Source organism: Elgaria multicarinata, chromosome 11 (assembly GCF_023053635.1).
Source record: "Elgaria multicarinata webbii isolate HBS135686 ecotype San Diego chromosome 11, rElgMul1.1.pri, whole genome shotgun sequence".
NCBI classification, from domain to species: Eukaryota; Metazoa; Chordata; class Lepidosauria; order Squamata; family Anguidae; genus Elgaria; species Elgaria multicarinata.
The window spans coordinates 23,617,351-23,639,753 of NC_086181.1; the positions used below are offsets into that span (position 1 = coordinate 23,617,351).

A 22,403-nucleotide genomic window follows, 5' to 3' on the forward strand; every position below is an offset into this window, starting at 1 on the left:
TGCGTGCGTATGTTTTAAAAACTTTTTTTTCCTGGAATCTAAACAGAGAGTGAAAGGAAAACCTTATAGGGGGGGGGGGGAAAGTAATCCCTCCCCTTTTTTGGCATATGGAACATGGCTGATACAATGCCGGTCTCTGTGTGTGTATGTTTGTGTGTGGCCCAGCTCTTAATTTCTAGAAACCAGGGAACAAAATGGGTTGGGAACTCATAGCCTTGCCTCTTATTTAACATTCCCAGAATATGATGGTTGGTTGTGGTTGTGCATTGGTCATTGTAGTCACAAACTGGGTGGTTAAAAATGTTTAAAAACTGGTCCAGATGAACACACACACACAGAGAGAGACAGTGTGGTGTAGTAGTTATAGCAGGGGTCCAAACCTTTATTGGTCAGTGGCCACATTGGAATTTTGAGAGTCCGGGGCACACTCAAAAAAATGGCTGCCATGGTGGGCCTGCCCATGCCCAAAACACTCTTTTCCCATTAGGCAAACTGGTGAGACTAAAAGAAACTTGCCCAAGAACCAAAATGCAAGGCAAAGGTTGGCTCCAAGTTCCAAAACACAAAACCACTATTTTCAACCAAAATAAATGTGGCACTGAAAAACCACTCTTCGTTTTGCAGCATGGCAGCCTCCTAGTTTATATCTATATATCTTAAGAAATAAAATAAAAATCCGGAGGAGTCTGGTGGGACAGTCATTTGCATGTTTTAATCCTTGTTAAGATGCCACAAGTCTTTCTGAGAAAGGTATCTAATGAATTTAATTAATTAATTATACAGGAATCCTGTACCTTTAAGAAGACATATGTCAACAGGTGTAGCTCTCATGGCAAACTACACCTGCTGAAACGCCCTCTTTTGCGCAGACATTAGAGGTGCAGGAGCCCTGTCCTCTTTCTCTTTTGCAATTGCTTACCCTGCCTAGCGTCTGGCTTAAATTAACTCATACGAGCAGTGCTTGAATTATGAGGTGGGGGAGCGGGGAGAGGTAGGAAGGCTCTTAATGAAACCCACACGCCCCACTCGGATCTCCTCCCAGTTTCGGGCAAATCATGCCATCCAGTCTGCTAAAAACAGAAGCGAAAGAAAGGGGCAGCAGCGGCCCCCTCCCCCTCCTCCTGTAATTCGAGCACTACCTAGAAGCCCCAGGAGTCTGCAAATACCAAACTCGCTCAGCCAGAGAGAGCAGGATTTCTTTAAACCATTTCCCGCCATCGTAATGGGAGGGTCACCCAAGGCTTGGTTTATTAGACAAGCCGCGGGGGCACAAAGCAGCTGGGGAGTGCAAACCCTTTTCCGCGGCAGCCTTGCCTCCGAATGATGGACGCGTGTGGGACGTCGTATACCCTGTGCCGGGGGGTGGGGGTGGGGAGCACTCTGCACACGCTCAACAGCACCTCCGGCTCTGGACCACGAGGCTGAGCCCTGGGGCTGGCAAGCAGCTTCTAGGGCTGAGCAACCTTGAGCTGCGGTTCCAGACCGAGCCGTGCTCCTGTTCGAGGGGACTCGTGGCTCGCCTCTCAAGGGCACTAGCAGGCTGAGGCGAGGGCCGAGGCTGGTCCCCCTCCCCTCTCCTCCCGCCGTCCCCTCCCCTCTCACTCGGCGCTGCCGCAGTCGCGTCTCCACGTGCCCTTGGCCGGGCTCCGGCGGGGACTGCAGCTGCAGGCAGCCGCGGCGTCGGGGGCCGGGATTTCTGCCAGGGGGTGGCTCCAGGCTGGGCTAGCCGGCCAAGGCGGCGGGCGGAGGGTGGTGCCGCCGCCGCCGCGCGGAGTCTGGAGGCGGCAGCGATCGAAGCGGCAGCAGCCACAGCAGAGGAGCAGGCGAGCCCGTCCCGTCTGTGCGTCCGCCTGTCTGCGCCATGGTGAGCCAGGGTGCGCTTCACAGGGGGTGTAATGCGGTCTCCTAGGGGCTGCTGACGGGTAGGCGGGGTAGGATCCGGGGTGGGGAGGCAAAAACGGGAGAGGGATTTCCCCCCTCTTCTCTCTCTCGCTCTGCCCACCCCCGCCACAATCTCCTTCAAGGACAGGCACTAGGGGTGGACCGGAGCGGCAGGGCATCGGATAGGGCATGGCAATGCTGGGGGTGGGTGTAGAAGAGATCAGCGTTGGGCACTGCTGTGGGAAGGAAGCCCACCGCACTAGGATGTCAGGCTGGGGGTGTGGGCGAGAGAGACTTCTTGTCATGGGTGCAACTGAGCCGGAATCCTAACTACGTTTACTCGCAAGTAAGTGCCGCTGATGAATTAGAAGTCAGCCGTGAAGAAGGATGACTTATAATTAATTGTGCTTTTGAACTGGAGTAATCAAAGAGATGGATTCACCCCCCTCTCTTTCGAATGCATGATGCTTATATGAATGAAGTGGTGGTTCCAGGCTGCAGATTGTGAGTCTGAATAGAGGCGGGGTGGGTGGGTGATTACCGCGGATTCATTAACACGTATTACAAGAGTGTGATTTTGAGCATGTGGCGCTCTTCACAAGTGATGCCTAAACAGGGATTTCCTTTTGTGTTTCCTGCATCTCAGAGCTGAACTAGAACCTACACAGGCCAAAACACACATTTTGATTGAAAATTCTGTCTCCAGTTAACAATATTCCCAAGTGTTTTTAGACTAAAAGGCACTGATAGCGTCCATTAAGAAAAGAAAATACCCTTAAATCTTGCAGGGGAGGGCTAAGAGCAGTCTGTAGCGACTGAAAAGCTGGATCTTAAGGGAGCTGATCTCATCCCTGTGTCTCAGCCAGGCAATTCTTTTAGCTGGGCTCCAGTTTGGTTGCCCAAGCAGAAGAAGGTGGTGGTAAGAGACTTTTCCTTATGGGTTTAAATAAAGTCTTGCGATCTCTGGGAAGGTGGGAAATGGGGAGCACATCTCAGTATCTTATAGTGTAGTTGTGGATTCCTCATCTGAAGAAAGAAACCACTGGTAGGTTAATCTGGAATCAGTGCTCAGGTTTTTGTGTGTGTGTTTTTGTGTAGTGTGAGGGTCAAACTACACATTACATGCAAATGCATGCAACAAAACTCCATCAGCTAGGTTTTCTAATTGAAACTTTTTTTTTTAGATATTTATATACTGCCCTATAACCAGATTTTCAGGGCAGCGTACAAGAATATGGAGTAGAGAAGCAAAGGAGGAGGGGTGCTTTCCCCTGCTTGCCACTTTTTCCACTATAAATCCCCCCCCAAAGTCAGATTCCAGACATGGGTTTGTGTGGGTGAAACACCTTTGGAACCCTTTCCAGCGGAGGTGGCTGTGTTATTCCTTTGCAGCAAAAACAACCAAGGGTCTTGTGGCACCCTAAAGACCAACATACTTATTCTGGTGTAAACTTTGTGGACTATTTCATGGTTTATTTGAAACCCTGCAGAGGTGGGGAGGGAATTGCAGCTTGAAAATGGCTGGATGTGAAAGGACCAAACGGGCCCTTCCTCTGGTACCTCTCCAGACCAGTTTGCCCCCTCCCAAAACAGCTTAGCTTCAGAAGCAGCAGTTGAGTTCTGTGTCATGAGTTTGTATGTAGCTTGGCCCTCGTGGGCGTATCAATGTTTTTTGTCCATGCAAAATGACAGTAAAGGGCTCTTCCCCTTAGCTCCCATAGTAGCTGTGGTTTATGTGGCAAACATCAGAGTGGCCTGTTATGAATCACCTTTTTCCTTAAAGTTCACAAGTTTCCACTTGTATTATCCTCAAACTCCAGCCTTCTGAAATGTAGGCCCACAAACAAGGCTGCCTGGACAATGCATTCTATTGCACCTCTTTAAAACTCGCCCTTGTGTGAGTTTAGGATGGTGAATTACACATCACCCAAACAAAGAGGACACACGATTGCATAAAATCTGCATTCGCTAATTCATCTGTATAGATACAAATTTAGAAATTATTTTTTATTATTTAAATAGAATTGCAGTACATCTCACCACGGAAACCTGTGGAAACCTATGACCTGTGTTCCTGGCTCAGCCTGCTGTCTTGGTGCGGTTGATGGGCGGCTTCAAGGCCCAGCTCTTCCTTCTGACGGCTCTTTATCTTTAAACTGGGATTAGACTGCACAGTCTTTCAACTTGAGGATCCCTTCAATATAGAGGACTGTCCTCTGGCAGCCTTTCAAACAGAGGGCTGTCCTCTGTTTGAAAGCAAGGCACATGGCCTCATTACATTTCAGGCACTGTTCATGGAGGTAGTCGCAAATACTGCAGGTCCCCCTGGCAACAGGCACTTGGTTTCCGTGCTTAATGTCGAAAATGAAAGGTTTCTGAGCTTAATCCTGCTTGGACGTCTGAACTGGAAGCTCCCTCTTTATCAGGTGCAGCCATAGCTTGTAGTTGGTCCCAGGTTCAATGCATGGCATCTTCGAGTCAAAAGGACCAGTTAACTGATAGAATCCGGAAAGCTGCCACCAGTTGGAGGAGACAGGCTAAATGTCAACCTGGTATAAATCGGTTTCCTGTTCTTCTACCCCATAATCTCAAATATGTGAGGGCTAGAATTGATTGTGAAGACTTATCTAAGAGGGAAAGAAACCATGTGTATTAAGCAGGGCGATTCATAGGTAATTTTTCAGCTTTTCCCCCTCTCCATGGAAACCATTGCTCGGGTACACAAACATTTGCAGAAATATAATTGCGGCAGCCAGCAATACCTGGAGTCCCCAGCACCAATATCCAAAACTGAGGTGACACTTTCTAAAGCTGAGTTGAGCCAGAAAGGTGAACCCATATAATCAAAAGCAAGTTATTTACCCCCTGCCCACCAAAAACAGCATATGAAATGTTTTGTTTTTAATACAAAAAATCAGATCCTGATGCATTTCAAATATCAGATCCTGTTACTCTTCATCTTCTTTTAAAACAGAATGGAGTAAATTGGTGAAATTTACAAAAATTTAAAACATACATATTTGCAAAATAATAATATAAAGTCATACAGATGCACACGCCAGAAATGCTAATAACAGAAATAGCTGGAATAGTGGTAGTTAAGGTAATAGTTCTTATGCTAACATTTGGTTGGGAAGAATGGGCACACTTTTTACATGCTCCAGGAGTAAGGGCAATAATGATAGTAATTGAGGGTGCCATTCTATGCATTTTGAGAGAGAGAGAAATCCTAGAATTCTCAGCATTAGCCAGCCAGCCAGGGGAGTTGCAAAGCTTTTTTCTGTCTAAACATGCATAAGATTGCACCCTAAGCTAAGCATTTTCTCCATTCTCTAACCTAGCCAATATTCACCAGAAGGAGGAAAGTTCTTTTTAACAGTCAGGCTAGGAAGCAGCAGGGGCCAAGTCTGTGAAGTGTGTGTTTACCTAACCTAAAGTGGTAAAGAACACAGGTAAATTCTCCTTAGCCATTTCCTGACGCTTTCTAAAGCTTGCCTGATCACATAAGATTGCTGCTGAATTATGTATCTACTACCACTGGTTTGCACAGTCTACTGCTGAGGATCTGGTGCTGGTAGGGGACGGGGCTGGCTGCTTTTAGAAATAAGAGTGTGAGATTAGGTGAAGTTGTGGTCTGATCCAGACAAGGCAATTCTTATGTAAGGCTGCTGCTTTTGTCCAGCTATATGGAGGGAAGGTGAGGAGTCGCATAAGAAATTGAGCAGTGAACTCTCAAGTAATCCTTGACAGTTTGTAATGAACTGCCTCCCCTGAAAACTGCTGCTGAGTTTTGAGGTTGCATTAGAAGATAGTCACAAAGTTCTTCCTCTGACGTTTGACAGATTTTTCACAAATGTCAAATAACCTCATAATGTGCGTAGTCACTGATGGTGCATGTGTGAACTCGCCCAAAGATGGGGGCTTAATCTGAATCGTGTTTTACCAAGAAGCCGCCGCTATGAGATGTAGCATAGTGAGTCAGAGATGCAGTTGTGATCTAAGATGTCCCCAGTTCAGATCTTGAACTTGCTGGGTTAGCCTTCCTAATCTAGCTCCCTCTAGAGGTTTTGGACTTCCACTCCCATCAACCCCAGCCAGCATGGCTAATGCTGAGAGTTGTAGTTCAAAACATCTGGAGGGTACCATGTTGGGGAAGGAAGACTCATGCTCTTAGGCAAACTGCTTTTGGTCTGTCTGTCTGTATCACTCATCTATAATTTATAGGGTTGCTGTAAGTTTCTTGAGGTAATGTGTGTGTGAGAGTGTGGGGCCGGGGTAGTGAAGGAACTTAAATACCCTAAAAACAGTACATAAATGCTAAATTTGACCAAGATGTTTTGAGACAAGTCTACTTACTACTGAGTAACCGCAAACAGGTTTCAACACAGTAATTACATGTATTGAACGCATTATTTATCTCAGTCTTCCTCCGAGGAGGTGCAGCTAGCATACATGTTCCTCCCCATGTTATTCTCATAAAAACTCTGTGAGGTAGGTTAAGCAGAAAGATGATGATGACCCGTAGTCGCTGAGTGAGTTTCATAGCTGAGAGGGGATTTGAACCCTGGTGGAGTGAGGTGGCTGCCTCTGGCAGTAGGTGCTATGGGGAATGGTACAGTGAAGTTGGAGAATGCTGTCACATGTCCTGCCCTGCACCCCCTAAACCAGTCTTCTGCCTTCAGAAGCAGCGGAGGACATTGTCCCCACCACCAGTGCTGTAGTAAGATTCAACTGCCAGTCCGATCAACTTCTGCATGTGGAATGAGGGAATGTTGTGAACCGCCCAGAGAGCTTCGGCTGTGGGGCGGTATATAAATGTAATAAAATAAATAAATAAATAAATAAATGAGGGAGGGTGCCATTTGTTCTTTCCCTCAGGTAGCCAAACGTTTTGGGCCAGACCTGCTCTAACCACTATTCTATTAGGAACCAGGACTTCGAGGTTAAAAGCTCTAGTTTCATATCCAGTTCTTGTGCTACCTCCTGTTCAAGACACAGATATGTGAGGAGCAGCTGTTCTAATTTGTGTTAATGATGGTGATGATAATTAAAGTGTGTGTGTCTGCGTGTGCATGTATTTAGGAGTTATTCCTGATTAATTAGTCCAAAATAACATAATGACCTAGTTTGTACAATTAAACTACCCATGGTTAATAAATCATGAGTTGTTTCGGGAGAAAGAAAGCATGTTGGCTTTCGACTATTTGCCTGTTTCCGGTGTACTAAACATCCTAGGTCCTGCTCTGTCCCTGCATTGTTCTTCGTGATGTCTGAACTCAGAACTCTGCATTGTTGCGGGGGAAATAGCCCAACATTATAACCCTGGTTTGTTCTTTGTTATAGCTCTGGGTTGTTTTCCCCTCAACAACCCAGGGTGCTGGTTTGGATGTCACAGAAAACATAGTTTGGCACATCAGAAGCAGGCGAGCGGTCAGGATCTGTGGCTTGTTTAATTGTGCAAACGGAATCAATAAGTCAATTGCTTTGAGCAGAACACAGAAGGCAGGAACAACTTAGGAATGTTTTCATGGCTACGTTTTGTCAGTGCATTTATGTTTTCTAGTTGCGCAGAACTCTTTTCCAGAAAGATATGCACACAGGATTCTATGTAATTCAAAAGCCAACTACCTTACCCAACCAACGCCATCAGCCTAACAAAAAGGGTTTCATGTAGACCATTTAGCATGTAAAATGGTTCACATGAGGGAATCCACCCTCCCTTCAGTCCCAGCCTTCTGTGAATATGGCTAATAAATGGGACCTGCAACAAAATGTAGACATGCTCAGGGTTCTAGCTAGCTGTGCCCTTTCCTAGTATACTCCATTCCATTCCCCATGTTTTCCATCCCTCTCTCCCCAACTAGCAGTAAGCATTCTGTGCCCGCTGAGCATGCTCAGTCCTGATGGAGCTGATTTTGGGGACCTCTTAGTTTTAAACTAAAGGTTTTTGTATGTTTGTTGTTTATTCGTTCAGTCGTTTCCGACTCTTCGTGACTTCATGGACCAGCCCACGCCAGAGCTTTCTGTCGGCTGTCGCCACCCCCAGCTTCCCCAAGGTCAAGTCTGTCACCTCCAGAATATCATCCATCCATCTTGCCCTTGGTCGGCCCCTCTTCCTTTTGCCTTCCACTTTCCCTAGCATCAGCCTCTTCTCCAGGGTATCCTGTCTTCTCATTATGTGGCCAAAGTACTTCAGTTTTGCCTTTAATACCATTCCCTCAAGTGAGCAGTCTGGCTTTATTTCCTGGTGTATGGATTGGTTTGATCTTCTTGCAGTCCAAGGCACTCTCAGAATTTTCCTCCAACACCACAGTTCAAAAGCATCTATCTTCCTTCGCTCAGCCTTCCTTATGGTCCAGCTCTCGCAGCCATAGGTTACTATGGGGAATACCATTGCTTTAACTATGCGGACCTTTGTTGTCAGTGTGGTGTCTCTGCTCTTAACTATTTCATCAAGATTTGTCATTGCTCTCCTCCCAAGAAGTCAACGTCTTCTGATTTCCTGGCTGCAGTCAGCTTCTGCAGTAATCTTTGCGCCCAGAAATACAAAGTCTGTCACTGCCTCCACATTTTCTCCCTCTATTTGCCAGTTATCAATCAAGCTAGTTGCCATAATCTTGGTTTTTTTTAGGTTTAACTGCAACCTGGCTTTTGCACTTTCTTCTTTCACCTTTGTCATAAGGCTCCTCACAAACTCTGGGCTTCCCCCAAGTCTGCTGATACATCTGTTCTGAGCATGGATGGTCCCATTTTAGTTACACGAGGATCTACACTTGGAGAATGAGGCTGCTGGCGTCTCCAATTTTCTGCGTGTGTTTTGTGTGTGTGTGTGAGAGAGAGAATACACCACCGGCATTATTACTGGAAGAGGACGTCTGTCTGTGTTTCTGCCAACCACTGTTCTCATTGGAACTGTCTGCCTTGCACACCCTCCAGGACGTTCCGCCAAGAAGGGGCCTCCCCACTCCTTCCTGCGTCCTGCCAGTGTCTGGGTGGGAAGGGGGGTTGCGTCTTCCTGTCAGGGATATAAAACGTTCCCTCAAGCTTGGCTGGCTCAGAGTCTGTACTTTCCTGCCCCTGTGCCAGAAAGTGGCAGAAATTAGGTGTGTGTGTGTGTGTGTGTTGGGAATGTGAGACATATATACCTTCCCCATTTTCCAAAATACTGTGTGGCTTAAAACTCGAGTAATGGTTTGGCGAAGGTAAGGCCCAGAAAAGTCACTAGATTGCCCAATTCAGGCCTTGCTCCAGGAGGGGCCGTAATGTTTAGTGGTAGAGTGCCTGCCTTGCATGTGAAAGGCCTCCGGTTCAGTCCTGCCAGGCAGATGCCTGCCAGCTGTATCAAACTACCCTACCCATCATCCCTAACCAGCATGTTCAATGGCTGGGGATCATAGAAGTTGCCTTCCAGATGTGTCAGACTACACCAGGTTGGGAAGGGATGCTTGACTAGCAGGGCTATGGAAGATCTCTGCGGGAGAGCCAGCGTTACTCAAGTGTAGAGAGTTTCCCAGCTACCTGGACCATTGGTCTGATTCCATGTAAAGCAAGCTTTTAATTTTAGGAATGCCTCTGAGCTATATGCAGAAAGCCTCCCCATCCCCATTTTGTAACCATAACCAGTCTATCTGGGATCAAGAGGAAGGATATCCAGGCTGAATTTTAGGCTAGCATCTTTCATTTCGAGAAAGATGAATAATAAGGTACTCCCGTTTCTTAAACATAGGGCCAGACTGAGACATTTTGCTGCCTGAGGCAGAGCAGCAAATGGCACCTCACTCCCCTTCTCCCAAGTCAAGGTACATAATACAGATTTCTCACCTGCCCAAGGGTCTCTACTTCCCTTGCTCAGCTTCGTCCATTTTCTTCTGCTGCCCCTTACGCCTGGAACGCTCTTCCAGAACATTTGAGAACTACAAGTTCAATTGCAGCTCTTAAAGCTCAGCTAAAAACTTTCCTTTTTTCTAAAGCTTTTAAAACTTGATTTTGTTCTGACTTTTATACTGTTAGTTTTACTCTACCCTGTGCTTGTTTGGTGCATTCTCTTCCCCTTCTTATTGTTTTATTATGATTTTATTAGAATGTAAGCCTATGCGGCAGGGTTTTGCTATTTTATTGTTTTACTCTGTACAGCACCATGTACATTGATGGTGCTATATAAATAATAATAATAATAATAATAATAATAATAATAATAATAATAATGAAGGCAGGTCATGTTATTTTGACACCTTAGGTAAAAAAAAATTCCACAAGCACTTCTCCCTATCCTTGGCAGTAAAAATATAACAATCATAAGTTAAGTAACTACCACTTTGCTGCCTTTTCATGACACCCAGAATCAGCCTCCTGAGGTAGCTGCTTCACTCTGCCTCATGGCTAGGGCTGGCCGTGCTGTGAGCGATGAACTCTTCATTGTGAGGATTTTGTAAACCCATCTGGAAGCTGAAGGGTGTTATATAAATTGTTAAAATATATACAGAACTAAAAAGCTAGAGATACAAGTAAGTTAATTCTGAGGAGTAAAGGTGTTTTGCAACGAGTTCTGCCACCTCCAAAATACTTTGACACATTTCAGTACCCTAAATCTATATATTTTTCAGCGTCTGCTCTGCAATATCCAGCTCCAACCTGATTCTATGTTTTTTTAGCATTTTCAAAAACAAAGCAAAGTCAAATCTGGAGACATGATTCAATCTGCATCCTGGTACGAAGGCAAGAAATATGATCCCCTGCCCCCTCAGTAGACAAAAGAGAAATGTTTGAAATTGTGTTTCCAGTATTAGGTTCAGATCCGGTGCATGCTAGCATCGTGTGGGCACAGTAACGAAAAGAGCTATTGGGACTCTTCATTAGGTACAATTGGAAGATTTGGCATAATGGCTGCCTGTCGCTGCTGTTGGCCCCATTCCCTTACAGTCTCTCTCTCTCCCCCCCCCCCCCATTTCCTTTGCTGGGTGGAGCTGCGGAAGGAATGAGCTCACAGCTGCTAATGTATTCCAGATGGAGCCTCCGCTGCTCCATTCTCAAGCCTTGGCATTTTCCCAAACTCTTTCTTTCTCGCTGCCCCCTCGTGCCCCTTGTTCTTTTAGACGCTGCCGATCTCCGTGCACATTCGCCCCTTGCTGCCCTGTCCCGTTTGGTGCACCGCTAGGGGGCACCTCTAGGCACAAAGCGTGAGGCAGTGAACACAGAACGCTTGTTGCTGCAGCTGGTAACCATAACAGCCGGGCTCTTCCGCTAGTTTGCTGAGCGAGGCAAAATAAAAAAAAATTAAAAAAAAATACAAATCAGATGGATAAGGTCAAGTAGAAGGGGCCCTGGCACACCAGCGCAGCGTCACGAGTTGTGCGTTGCACGGGAGCAACAAAACAATAAAGGGCATTGCACCTGCGGAGAGACAAGACCGTGTGACCACACCAATGGGTTGGAACTGGGCTCGGTGTTGATTATTCCAAAGTGCTTAATGGTGCCGGGGTTGACGTAGATTGCACGGGCACCGAAGGACTGTGTGCGTTGGGGGCGGGCAGAATGGGCCTGGTAGGGGCTGTTGGATGCTAATAATTTCTGGCTTCATCTCCCCATCCTCACACACACATTCTCTTTGATGTGTTTGCAGGAACCCGAACCAGTGGAGGAATGTGTCCAGAGCACGCTGGCTGCCTTGTACCCCCCTTTTGAAGCCACTGCCCCCACCCTGCTGAGCCAGGTCTTCGAGGTGCTGGAGCGGACGTACCAACACGACGCCCTGCGCTACACCCTGGACTTCCTCGTTCCCGCCAAACACATCCTGGCTCGCATCCAGAGTGAAGCCTGTGTGAGCTCCTGCCTCGGTTTGACTTTCTGTTCCTCTGGAGTTCCTCTGAGTGGGGAAATCCGGCTCAGCAGCCCTGGGGCAATGTAGAAACCGTCTGCGCTGATGATGGAATCCTTCTCCAGTCCTCAGTCTGGGGCTTGCATTGATCTAAGCAGGGGGGAGGGAACCTGCAGCCATCCAGGTGTTGTTCGGTTACAACGTCCATTCAGCAGCCACAGTCGGGATGGCCAGTAGTCGGGGATGATGGAATCTGTAGTCCAACAATATCTGGAGGGCCAAAGATTCCCAACACCTGATCTAAAGTTTAGCTCTTCTTTAGTATAAGAGCTCAGTTCTAAAATGTGATTGAATCTTAACTCCATTCTCCCCCCATCCTCCAGACAATAACGTCTAAATAAATCTGCCCTGTGCACCAATTCACTGCTGCAATGCCAGAGAAGGGAGCTGAGCAGGGTTCCTCATAGTCTGGGAGTGGCTCCTTGTCCCTCTATGTGGTTGGTCGAAGCAGATGAACTGTGCAAAATAAACAAATGGATGCAAATTTGCATTGTTTACACAGACTGCAGAATTCCGTGTTTCTTGATGGGCAATTTTGAATTATTGCATTTGTTTGATTGAACCCTACAGATAATCCTCCCTCTCCTTGTCTCTCTTTCCCTCCTCTTCAGGCCCAGTACAGCGGCTTTGTGTTCTGCCATGAGGGTTGGCCACTGTGCCTGCGTGAGAAGGTCCTGGTGCAGCTGGGCTCGCTGCCCTGGCAACGCCTCTGCCCCGGCGACTTCTACCTGCAAGTGGTGCCTCACCGGGAGTGCGCCCCACGCCTGGTACTGAAGTGCTTGTCGCCAGAGGGCCGTGGCGTTCAGGAGCTTCCCGTCTCCCCTGACTCCTACCCCTTCCTCTTCACCGTCGAGTGGCTCAACGGCATTAACAAGGAGCGCCGGGTGGGGCGCCTGGAGCGCTGCCTGCTGGCGGCCGGCGAGAAGGTGCTGAGCCTGCCTTGGCCTGAGCTGGTGTACCCCCAGTTTGTGCACAAAGACGGCTTCATCGTGGGGCAGCGCTGCCCAGCGGATTTGGCCCCTGAGGTGCTGGGGGCACGGAGCCCCGGGGACGGGCGCCATTCCGGCGGAGAGAACCGGGAGTCCGAGGGGGAGTACGTCCACCTCTTGGAGGTCAGCCCTACCCTCCATCAGCCTCCCAAGAGCCCCCAGCTGTGTGGTCCCCAGATCCAGACCATGCCCGCCCGCAAGGGGCATGGCAAAAGCCGGAGCCGGCGCCACCGGGCCTGGCTGCACCACAAGTCCGGGTGCGGGGAAAACTTTGCTTTGCGCCAGGCCTGCAAAACCCAGGAGGCGGAGAGGTCTAGTCAAGAGAGTGGCGCCCAGGAGGACAGAGCGGATCAGCCAAGGGAAAGTCCAGGTCCGGCATTGGGTCAAGCGTTGGAAGACTCTCCGTTGGTGGGGAGCTTGAGTCCTGGGCAATTGGAGCAAAACCAGGGGCCCTCTGGAACTACGACGCGGCCAGCCCTCTTCAGTGGCGGAGATGCTGCTGCCGCTGAAGACTCAGAACTACGAAAACTAGAGCTCCTGGCATCCCTTCACCAAGACCCCGTTTCTTCCAGCAACGACAACCAATCTGCAGTGTCTGCCACGCCAAAACGCGCTGCCAAGGGCAACCGCAGGAAAAAAAAGGGCGCCGGTAGAGGGGCCGGTGGCCGGATTAGGCAGGGGGATGATTTGGCAAGCAAAGAAGCAGGGGCTTCTGCCGACACGAAAGAGGTTGGGAAGGGAGAAGTTTGCATTGGAACAGGAGAGCAAGATTCAGGGAATGGAGAAGCCAGCGCTAGTACCCACGAGCAGGCTGTCGGCACTGGAGAAGGCTGTGTTGACATCGCGGATTGTAGCGGCACCCAGGAGCAAAGCCACGTCACAGGGGACCAGAGCCTTGGCGCTGGAAAGGAGGATGTCGTTGGCACCAGTGAGTTGGATGTTGGCACCGGGGAGTGTAGCGCTGGCACCGGGGAGCCAGGGAGCAGCGTGGAAGAACGTTGCATTGGCACAGGAGATGGCAGCACTGGAGAAAGGAGCGTCAGCCGGGAAGGCCCAAGCCTTTGCCCTGAAGGCCCAGTTGCCGCAATTGAGGCTGGCGAACCGAGGGTTGGCACGGAGGAGCAGAGGGTTCACGCCACAGAACCACAGGGGGTGGATAGTTCTGAAGAACCGTGCGTGAGAGAACAGGGCCTTGTCATTGGCACCGAAGAACCGACGTTGGCCAAATTGCCAGGGAAGGCCAAGCCGAGAGTTGATGGGAGAGAAGCCCTCCAAAGTGTAGCCACTGATCGGGAGGCAGAGGAAACTCAGAATTCCCCTCTCCCCGCTGTGGCTCATCTCGGGCAGTCCGTAGACTGGCAGCTTCTGCAGTCGGGTGTCTTTGCTCTAACAGGTAAGTCGATAAGGAAGCGCTTCTGGGCTGGGAGAGTCTTCTTGACGGGGCTTGAAGCTGGCTCGTTCGATCCTTCTCGTGGCTTTTAGGAAGAACGTGCAGAGAACACCATCCTCTGATGCTTTTGTATTCGCAACCCTGTGGCAATGCAGGGTCAGGATTATGTCCCTGTTACACAGGGGGGCAATTGAGGCTTGTTTGCTTAGCAAATGCACATCCACTGCAAATGTAAAGTGGTTTTAAACCAGTCAGGCGTCTTTCCGGGTGGTGTTATTCTTGCGTGACGAAGTCATCGCTGTTGCAGGGGATCCCACAAACTCACCTGGTGGCTGTAGGCAAATCATCATCTCATAGCCTATCTTGCCCCCTCGCTCTCATGTGCCGTCTGCCATGTGGGGAATGTAATATTGCCTTGCCTTTCAGGGCTGCTGTAAAGATTGCTGTGAGTATGTGATTCACTTCAAACAGTTGAAAGCCCTATCTAAATGCGAAGTATAATTATTATCTCATTATATGGATTGTGAGTATCCGGTAGGTACCTATTGGATGATGCCTGCGTGACATCTTTGCTTTGAATAGCATAGATCCCTCTCACCTCTTTACCTTTGCTATTTAGAGAACTCTAATGCCCTCTCACTCCACACACCTGGTTTCCCTTTCACTGGTTTATTTTATTTTTTCCTTTGGATGTTGTCTGCTCCTGGAAGTTGCTGATGCTGGAGCACATATTTGCCCCGGTATGCTTGTTCTTTCTGCTTCTCCAAGGCAAGGCTTGGAGATGGGAATATGGATGGGAATATGGTGGGGATGGGAATATGGTGCCGCAGGAACTAGATGAAGCTAGTGCTATGAAAAATCAATAAAAAGGTGCAATATTTGGTTTAGAAGTATCTGTCACTCAGAGGCCATTTTGGGAGGTAGGTTTTTGGCCTCTGTGAGTCACGATGGAGTGGGAGGCAGGACTTGAGCCATGGAGCAAAATATACCAGGATGATCGTATGGAAATCAATAGAAGCTGTCTAAAAGCACTGTACTCAACTCCTATTCATATTTGCCGCGCTTGTGCAGAAGGACTTCCTATGGATTGTGCCTCGTGTAAATTAGAGTGGTGGGGGAGGGTGTCATTTGAATTTTACACCTTGGGCAGCCATATAATTCAGCTTGATCATAGCTTAACACAACAGCAAACCTGGAATTTTGCACTCGACTTGGTAGTAAGTCCCAATGAACGCAGTAGGACTTACTTTCAAGTAAATATGTGCACGCTTGGGATGTATGGATTGCCATCGAGGCCTGTAGCGCTTGCATAGGCCATCTTGCCATTGCAAGCTGCAAACCTGATTGCACCCCAGAATCGGACTTTGCGGTAAAGTCTCTGTGGAACAAGGTCGCTTAAGCAAACCGACAGTCCTTTAACTGGCATTTTTGCCGTCTTACTAAAACATCACGAGGCCGTGCAAAACAAGCCCCCTCGCTCGCCACATCACAACAGTTTGCAGAAACCGCTCCCTCACCGAAAGCCACAAGACACAACCCAGAATAACACCAGAGCCTGGAAATGTTTCCAAAGGCCTGCGGCTTGCAAAATGGGAGGCAGACCTCCCCGAGGGGGCTGTCGCGAAAAGGAAGCATAAACAAAGGCAGAAAAAAAAAGAGAGGAAAGTAAAAACAGGGGAGCATGAAGGGGAACACTTGAAAAGGCAGAAACCAGGCAGGGCTAAGAGAGGATTTGCTTCCAAAAAGGCAATTAATGGTACCCTTCTGGATCTCTTAAGTACCTTACTCTAAAGGTGCCTGGTAGAGCAATAGCAGCCAGATTGATGCCCCTGGAGAGTTTCCAAGTAGGGCATAACAGAGAGTAGTCCCAACATCTGGTCTTGAGAGATATACTGCCCCTGCTCATGGAAGAACCATTTAGCCATTGTGGTTAATAGCCATTTGTCTTCTCTGAATTTGTCTCATCCTTTCCCTCCTCCCCACCTAGTTACTTGGGCCATCGAGATAAGAGCAACCTATTGGACAGACCCAACGATTTGGTTAAGCCGCCATTGGAAAACCCAGCATTCTGTTTCCGACAGCAGCCAATGGGATGCGCTTGGGAGCTCGCAAGCAGGGCAGACAAGGCAAAATCCCTTCCCAGGGTAGGGTGGCCACTTACACATCACCCCCCAAAAGAGGAAACGCATCACTGAAAAAAGAGCTTAACGCCTTTGTTTGAAGTTTGCACATGTTAATTGATGTGTATAGAAGCAAAGGTATGAATAATGACTCTAACATAAATACAGTGTTTCTCACCATAGCGGGGAAAAGCGTATCTGGGTGCCTGCTGTCCAGATGCCTGCTCTTCATGGGCAATGTCAAGGCCCCTGAATGCTCTCCTTTCTTACAGTTCTTTATCTTGAAACTGGACTTGGATTGGACAGCCCATCAAATAGAGGACACCTTCAAACAGAGGACTGTGCTCTGTGACATAGGACATATGGCCATCCTGGTCCCCAGCTTCTGCTATCCAGTAGTGTGTTTCCTCTGAATTATGGGGATTATATTTAGCTATCGTGGCTAGTGGTCATGGATTGACCCATTTTCCACATAGTTATCTAATCCGTTTTAAGAGCCATCTAAGCTAGGGGGAAGTGCTGTTTCCTTTCAATTAGAGCTAGAAGTACTTGAGGTTGGATCCAAAGGTTCACTTCCTGTGACAGAAGGAGCCTTCCTCTGTCGGAAGGACCTCTTCCATCAATGGAAGACTTTTTCCATTGGAGGAAGGAAAGAGGTTTGGATCTGGTCCACATCATCTTAGCAGTGACGGGGCATTCCCTGGGCAGTACAATAGTAGTTTGGAAAGACCTTTAAGGGGGAATCTACTACAGCCTTCCCCAACCTGGTTCTCACCAGATGTGTTGGACTGCACCTCCCATCATTGGCAGCCAGCTTTGCTCATCTGGAGGGCACCAGGTTGGGGAAGGCTGAACTGCATGAATAGGTGGGAATCAGCACAAGATACAGCTACAAGAAAAAACGGAATTCCGTGCAAGTGTTGCTGTGTAACCATGGAAGATGTGTTCATAACAGGAGTGGGGAACATTTTTTTAAAGGCATGCTTTCCTTTGGGGTTAATATGTCAGTGGTGGATGGGGACAGAGCCAAACGTAGGTGGGGATATTCTTTCTTTCTTTCTTTCTTTCTTTCCCTCCCTCCCTCCCTGCACAGTGGGCTGCCAAGGAAGGGAAAAATTGCTCTTACCAGAGGTGTGAACTGATCACTTGCAGAGTGCTTTTGAATTTAGGCCAACAGCTGCATTTAGCCCTAGGGGTGAAGGTTGCAAACTCCCCCCCCCCTTTTTTAAGAACAGGTAACATAATTAATAGGTAACCTGTTTGCTGAGATTTTCCTAAAGGGGAAAAAATGAGGAGGGTCTTATAAAAAGCCTTAATTTTGTTAGTCATGATATAACGTTCTTATTAGCCAATCAATTAGAAGTGACAGAAAATGGGCAGGAATATTGTTTTGGAGAGTTCCTTCAGGCTCCATGTAACTGGAGACTACCCCCTCTTCAAAAGAGAACAATACCTATTATTATTGTGAACCGCCCAGAGAGCTTCGGCTATTGGGCGGTATAAAAATGTAATAAATAAATAATTTTTTATTATTATTATTATTATTATTATTATTATTATTATTATTATTATTCTTATTAATTTACATTTATATACCACACCTTAGCCTCGTGTGGCGCAGAGTGGTAAGCAGCAGTTACTGCAGCCGAAACTCTCCCCACGGCCTGAGTTCGATCCCAGCGGAAGCTGGTTCTCAGGCAGCCGGCTCAGGTCGACTCAGCCTTCCATCCTTCCGAGGTCGGTAAAATGAGTACCCAGGTAGCTGGGGGGAAGGTAACTGCGACTGGGGAAGGCAACGGCAAACCAACCCGCTACAAAGTCTGCCAAGAAAACATCAGCGAAAGCAGGCGTCCCTCTAGGAGTCAGCAATGACTCAAGTGCTTGCATGAGAGGTTCCTTTCCTTTTCCATAGCTGAAGCTCACTGGACGGCTTACAAAAGTAACATTAAAAACAAATATACAAAATTTAAAACTACCAAAAGCATAAAATACAAACAAAAACAGACAATATCCGTTTAAAACAACTATTCTGGGGTCAGTTAAAAAACTCATCATGTGCTGTTAAATGCCTGGGAGAAGAGAAAAGTCTTGACCTGGCGCCAAAAAGATAACAATGTTGGCGCCAGGTGAGCCTCCTTGGGGAGATCATTCCATAATTGAGGGGCCACCACTGAAAAGGGCCTAAGATAAATGAACTTACAGTACAATCTACTCAGAAGTAAATCTCATTGAGTTCAGTGGGACTTATTCCCAGCTGTGTGCAGGATTGCGCCCTTAGGGAAGTTCATTGAAGGTAAGTTTCCTGTGTCCCCCAGTACCAGTCTTTTGTGACCCATCCAAAACCTTGCTGGGGGGGTCAGGGGAGTCCTCTTGAAAAATGTGGGGTGAGATGTGAGGAGGCTGTAGGGGAGGGTTTTCTTTCTGTGAACTTCAAGTTAATTTATCTTCGGATCCATTCCAGATTTGGAGCGATTCTTCCCTCCCCTAGCAGCCTCCTACACCCTATCCTATACTGGTGTTCAGGAGAGACCCTGACCCTCCAGGAAGGCATTTCGAGGTTCACAGATAGCAGGTGGGGTGGGGAAGATGGGACACTTCCCTTTTGTGAATTTCCTTAATTTATCTCGGGCTACAAACTTATGTGTTGTGTAGTTGCTGCTATGGAGTGAATGAATAAATGTCAGGAATTTGTAGGAAATGGAATGTTTGGATCAGTGGGAAATAACAGCTTTTTTCCAACCGTGGATGGTAACATAACACTGGGAAGATGGAACAATAAGTATTTTATAGAGTTTGAGCTCAGGGGTTCTTCCTGTAATATGTGTGTGTATCACACTTTGTTTTGGTTGGATAGATGGGTATGGATTACAGTCATACATCAGTGGCCTGTGCTAAAATCTGTACTTCACTTCCTCTGATCAAATCCTGCATTATCTCTTCTCCAGAATAAAACTGCCAATAACTTTTTCTTCCTTGATGTAGTTGCATCTGAACCCTTTCATACAATTATGTGGCTGTAAACCCACTCACACAAACCCACATCAGCATGGGGCTGTTCCATGTGGCAAGTTCTTCATGTGTAGCCTTTGCTCTGCTGTCCTGCTTGATGGTTTGCAGTAACCTGGTTAAAATGGCATGTTCACAGGGCAAAACAGCTAGCGTAGAGTTAAGGAAAGCCCTAGAGTGGCACACAGCCTGAATTTCTGGTACTAAACTGAAAGCCACCCTTGGTCATGATGCTCCATAGATGGTGGTATGGGCGTGGTTCTGCCTCCGCACCTCTTTGTTGCAAGTTCTGTATCTCTGGCACTGGCAACTGGAGTGTCTGCTGAGCTCAGTGGGATCCCAGAGGTGCCAGTCACAGCCAGTTGGAATTGGACTCATAAGCAGATAACGCAGACTCTGTGAGAGTTTGGTTTTGAGTGGCCAACCCCCTTGATTGTGTGAGCTCTCCCAGGCCTACGATGAATGGGATGTAGACTTGTGCCTCCTGTTTCCCTTGTGTTTCATCCCCAACAGGAGGATTGGACAGGGCAGGGCGCTCCTTGCTGACGGTGGTGCCGCAGCCTCTTCAAGATGAACTGCCTCCTGGACAAGAGGTTCTAGTCAAAACCTTGAGATACATGCACTCACTTCTCAGGTAAGCTAGCATGAGGCAGTGTGTGAGATAGCCGCCTCCGGATGCAGATTATTATTATTTATTTATATAGCACCATCTATGTACATGGTGCTGTACAGCGTAAAACAGTAAATAGCAAGACCCTGCCGCATAGGCTTACATTCTAATAAAATCATAATAAAACAATAAGGAGGGGAAGAGAATGCAAACAGGCACTGGGTAGGGTAAAACTAACAGTATAAAGTCAGAACAAAATCAAGATTTAAAAGCTTTAGGAAAAAGAAAAGTTTTTAGCTGAGCTTTAAAAGCTGCGATTGAACTTGTGGATCTCAGATGTTCTGGAAGAGCGTTCCAGGCGTAAGGGGCAGCAGAAGAAAATGGACGGAGCCGAGCAAGGGAAGTAGAGACCCTTGGGCAGGTGAGAAATATGGCATCAGAGGAGCGAAGAGCACGAGCGGGGCAATAGTGTGAGATGAGAGAGGAGAGATAGGAAGGAGCTAGACCGTGAAAAGCTTTGAAAGTCAACAGAAGAAGTTTATATTGGATTCTGAAGTGAATTGGAAGCCAATGAAGAGATTTCAGAAGTGGAGTAACATGATGCTAGGAGTGTCTGCAACAGTCCTCTACCCTCCCCTTCTCTCACCGTTCCCCCTGAGCCCTGGTTGTGGCAGTGATTTCATGTCTCGTCTCCTCGCCATCTCTCCCCACATCGCAGACCATTCACTCAGCAAGCAGGCAGGGAGGCAGCCACCAGCCCGAACTGCACGCTCCATCAGGCATCATGAGCACACATGTGTTGCTCCGCTCCTGCGGCATTCCAGCATCTGTTAGAGCAGGCAGTTACCAGGTCGAGTGATGAGCAAATAGAGCAAAGAGCCAGTGTGGTGTAGTGGCTAAGGTGTTGGACTGGGAGTCGGGAAATCCGGGTTCTAGTCTCCACTCGGCCATGGAAACCCACTGGGTGACTTTGGGCCAGTCACAGACTCTCAGCCCAACCTATCTCACAGGGTTGGTGTTGTGAGGATAACATGGAGAGGAGGAGGATTATGTGCACTGCCTTGGGTTCCTTGGAGGAAAAACGGCGGGATATAAATGTAATAAATAAATAAACAGCAGGAAGGGATTGGAGGGTGGAGCTGTGTATGCCATGCGGCCTGCCTTGCACTTGCTAATCTGGCCTGCTACTGTCAGGTACATCCTGTTCTCAATGTCAAAGACAGATTCAATCACCAGCCTGGTTGGCTTCTGTATGTGGAGTGGAGGCTGCCATCTTGGCCTTCACCTGAGGTAGCAAGATACCTTGTGCTGGCCCTGTTAACTTCTGCCTCAAGAGGTTCCCAGCAGGAAATTCATTATGTCATCCCCTCTGAGATAGCAGCTGTGTATACATATGTAAATCACCATCTAATGAGGCTGATTATCAAGGTTGTCTGTGAAAGAATCCTGAAATAATTGACTGAGGCAGGTAGGAAATTCAGGAATTTCTCCTCATAAAAGCATAACGCTAAGGAAACCACTACAGAAAGCCATTAAGAGTCAAATTGGTTTTAAAATGGTTTAAGTTTGTAATGTATGGTCATTTTACACAGGCCACTGAAAATGCCTTTGAGCCACTGTTTGCTTTTCATGAGATTGTGCAGCATAATAGTTAATGGAATGAGCTGTGAGCTGAAAAAGACCCGATTCATATCTTACCTCAGCCATAAATTCACTTGGTGGTAGCTTTAAACAAGTCATTCTCGCAGCCCCACCTCCAAATTTGTAACTTTGGGATGATAATTCTGCCCTATCTTACAGGATTACCGTGAAGTTTATTGAGATGATGTATATGGAGCTCTCTGAACACTTAGAAAAATTGCCATATATATATATATATATATATATATATATATATATATATAATGTTAATTATTACTCTTGTTAGAACTGAGTGCCCAATTACTGCCAATTCTCAATTTGGAATTGCTCATAATAAATCATGTTCTTCTGCATACTAAACTGGTGCAACAGAGTCATGAAAGCGGAGAAAGAACAGACCAACGTGTAGACATGGCCTCAGTTTCTCCATCTGTGGAATGGGTACATTTGGGCCCTAATATGGGATTATTGTGAGGATAATATGCGGAAATTATCCTCTAGGGTTTAGTGAGACTTACAAGGGAAATACACTGGCCAACATTCATACACTCTCCCTGCTGCCCGTTTCATGAATTTGTATTATGCCCTGCTGAGGCTGGCTGCCTAATGGTGAGAACAGCAGACCTATTTCCCCTTGTCTCTTCACAAATGTTTTAGGCAAGAACTGAAGGCCCTTGGGCTGACGGTGCTGTTGGACTTGAGCCAGGTGGATGACTGGGCCCTCCAGGCCCCCGTGCTGCTGCCAGCCTTACGGACATTCCAGGTATCATCCTGACTCCACTGAAGGAGCTCTCTTCCCACGCCCCAAAGTTTTCTGCCCCTGTTCCTCAGTAGCCAGACTGTGGGTCTTGTTTATGGCCTCTGTATAATATTGTTTATGAAGAGGTGTATT

General features: G+C 47.5%; 1 protein-coding gene across 1 annotated transcript in view; it reads left to right on the plus strand.

The window, feature by feature from the left end:
* The first annotated feature begins 1,792 nt into the window (after nt 1–1,792).
* Nucleotides 1,793–22,403, plus strand: part of ARHGEF40 (Rho guanine nucleotide exchange factor 40) — a 40,546-nt gene continuing 19,935 nt past the window's right edge. The window contains exons 1-5 of the mRNA XM_063137611.1: nt 1,793–1,864; nt 11,501–11,698; nt 12,367–14,137; nt 19,774–19,894; nt 22,169–22,274. Coding sequence (XP_062993681.1) covers nt 1,862–1,864; nt 11,501–11,698; nt 12,367–14,137; nt 19,774–19,894; nt 22,169–22,274 — 2,199 coding nt within the window. The 5' untranslated portion in view covers nt 1,793–1,861. The remainder of the gene's footprint in view (nt 1,865–11,500; nt 11,699–12,366; nt 14,138–19,773; nt 19,895–22,168; nt 22,275–22,403) is intronic.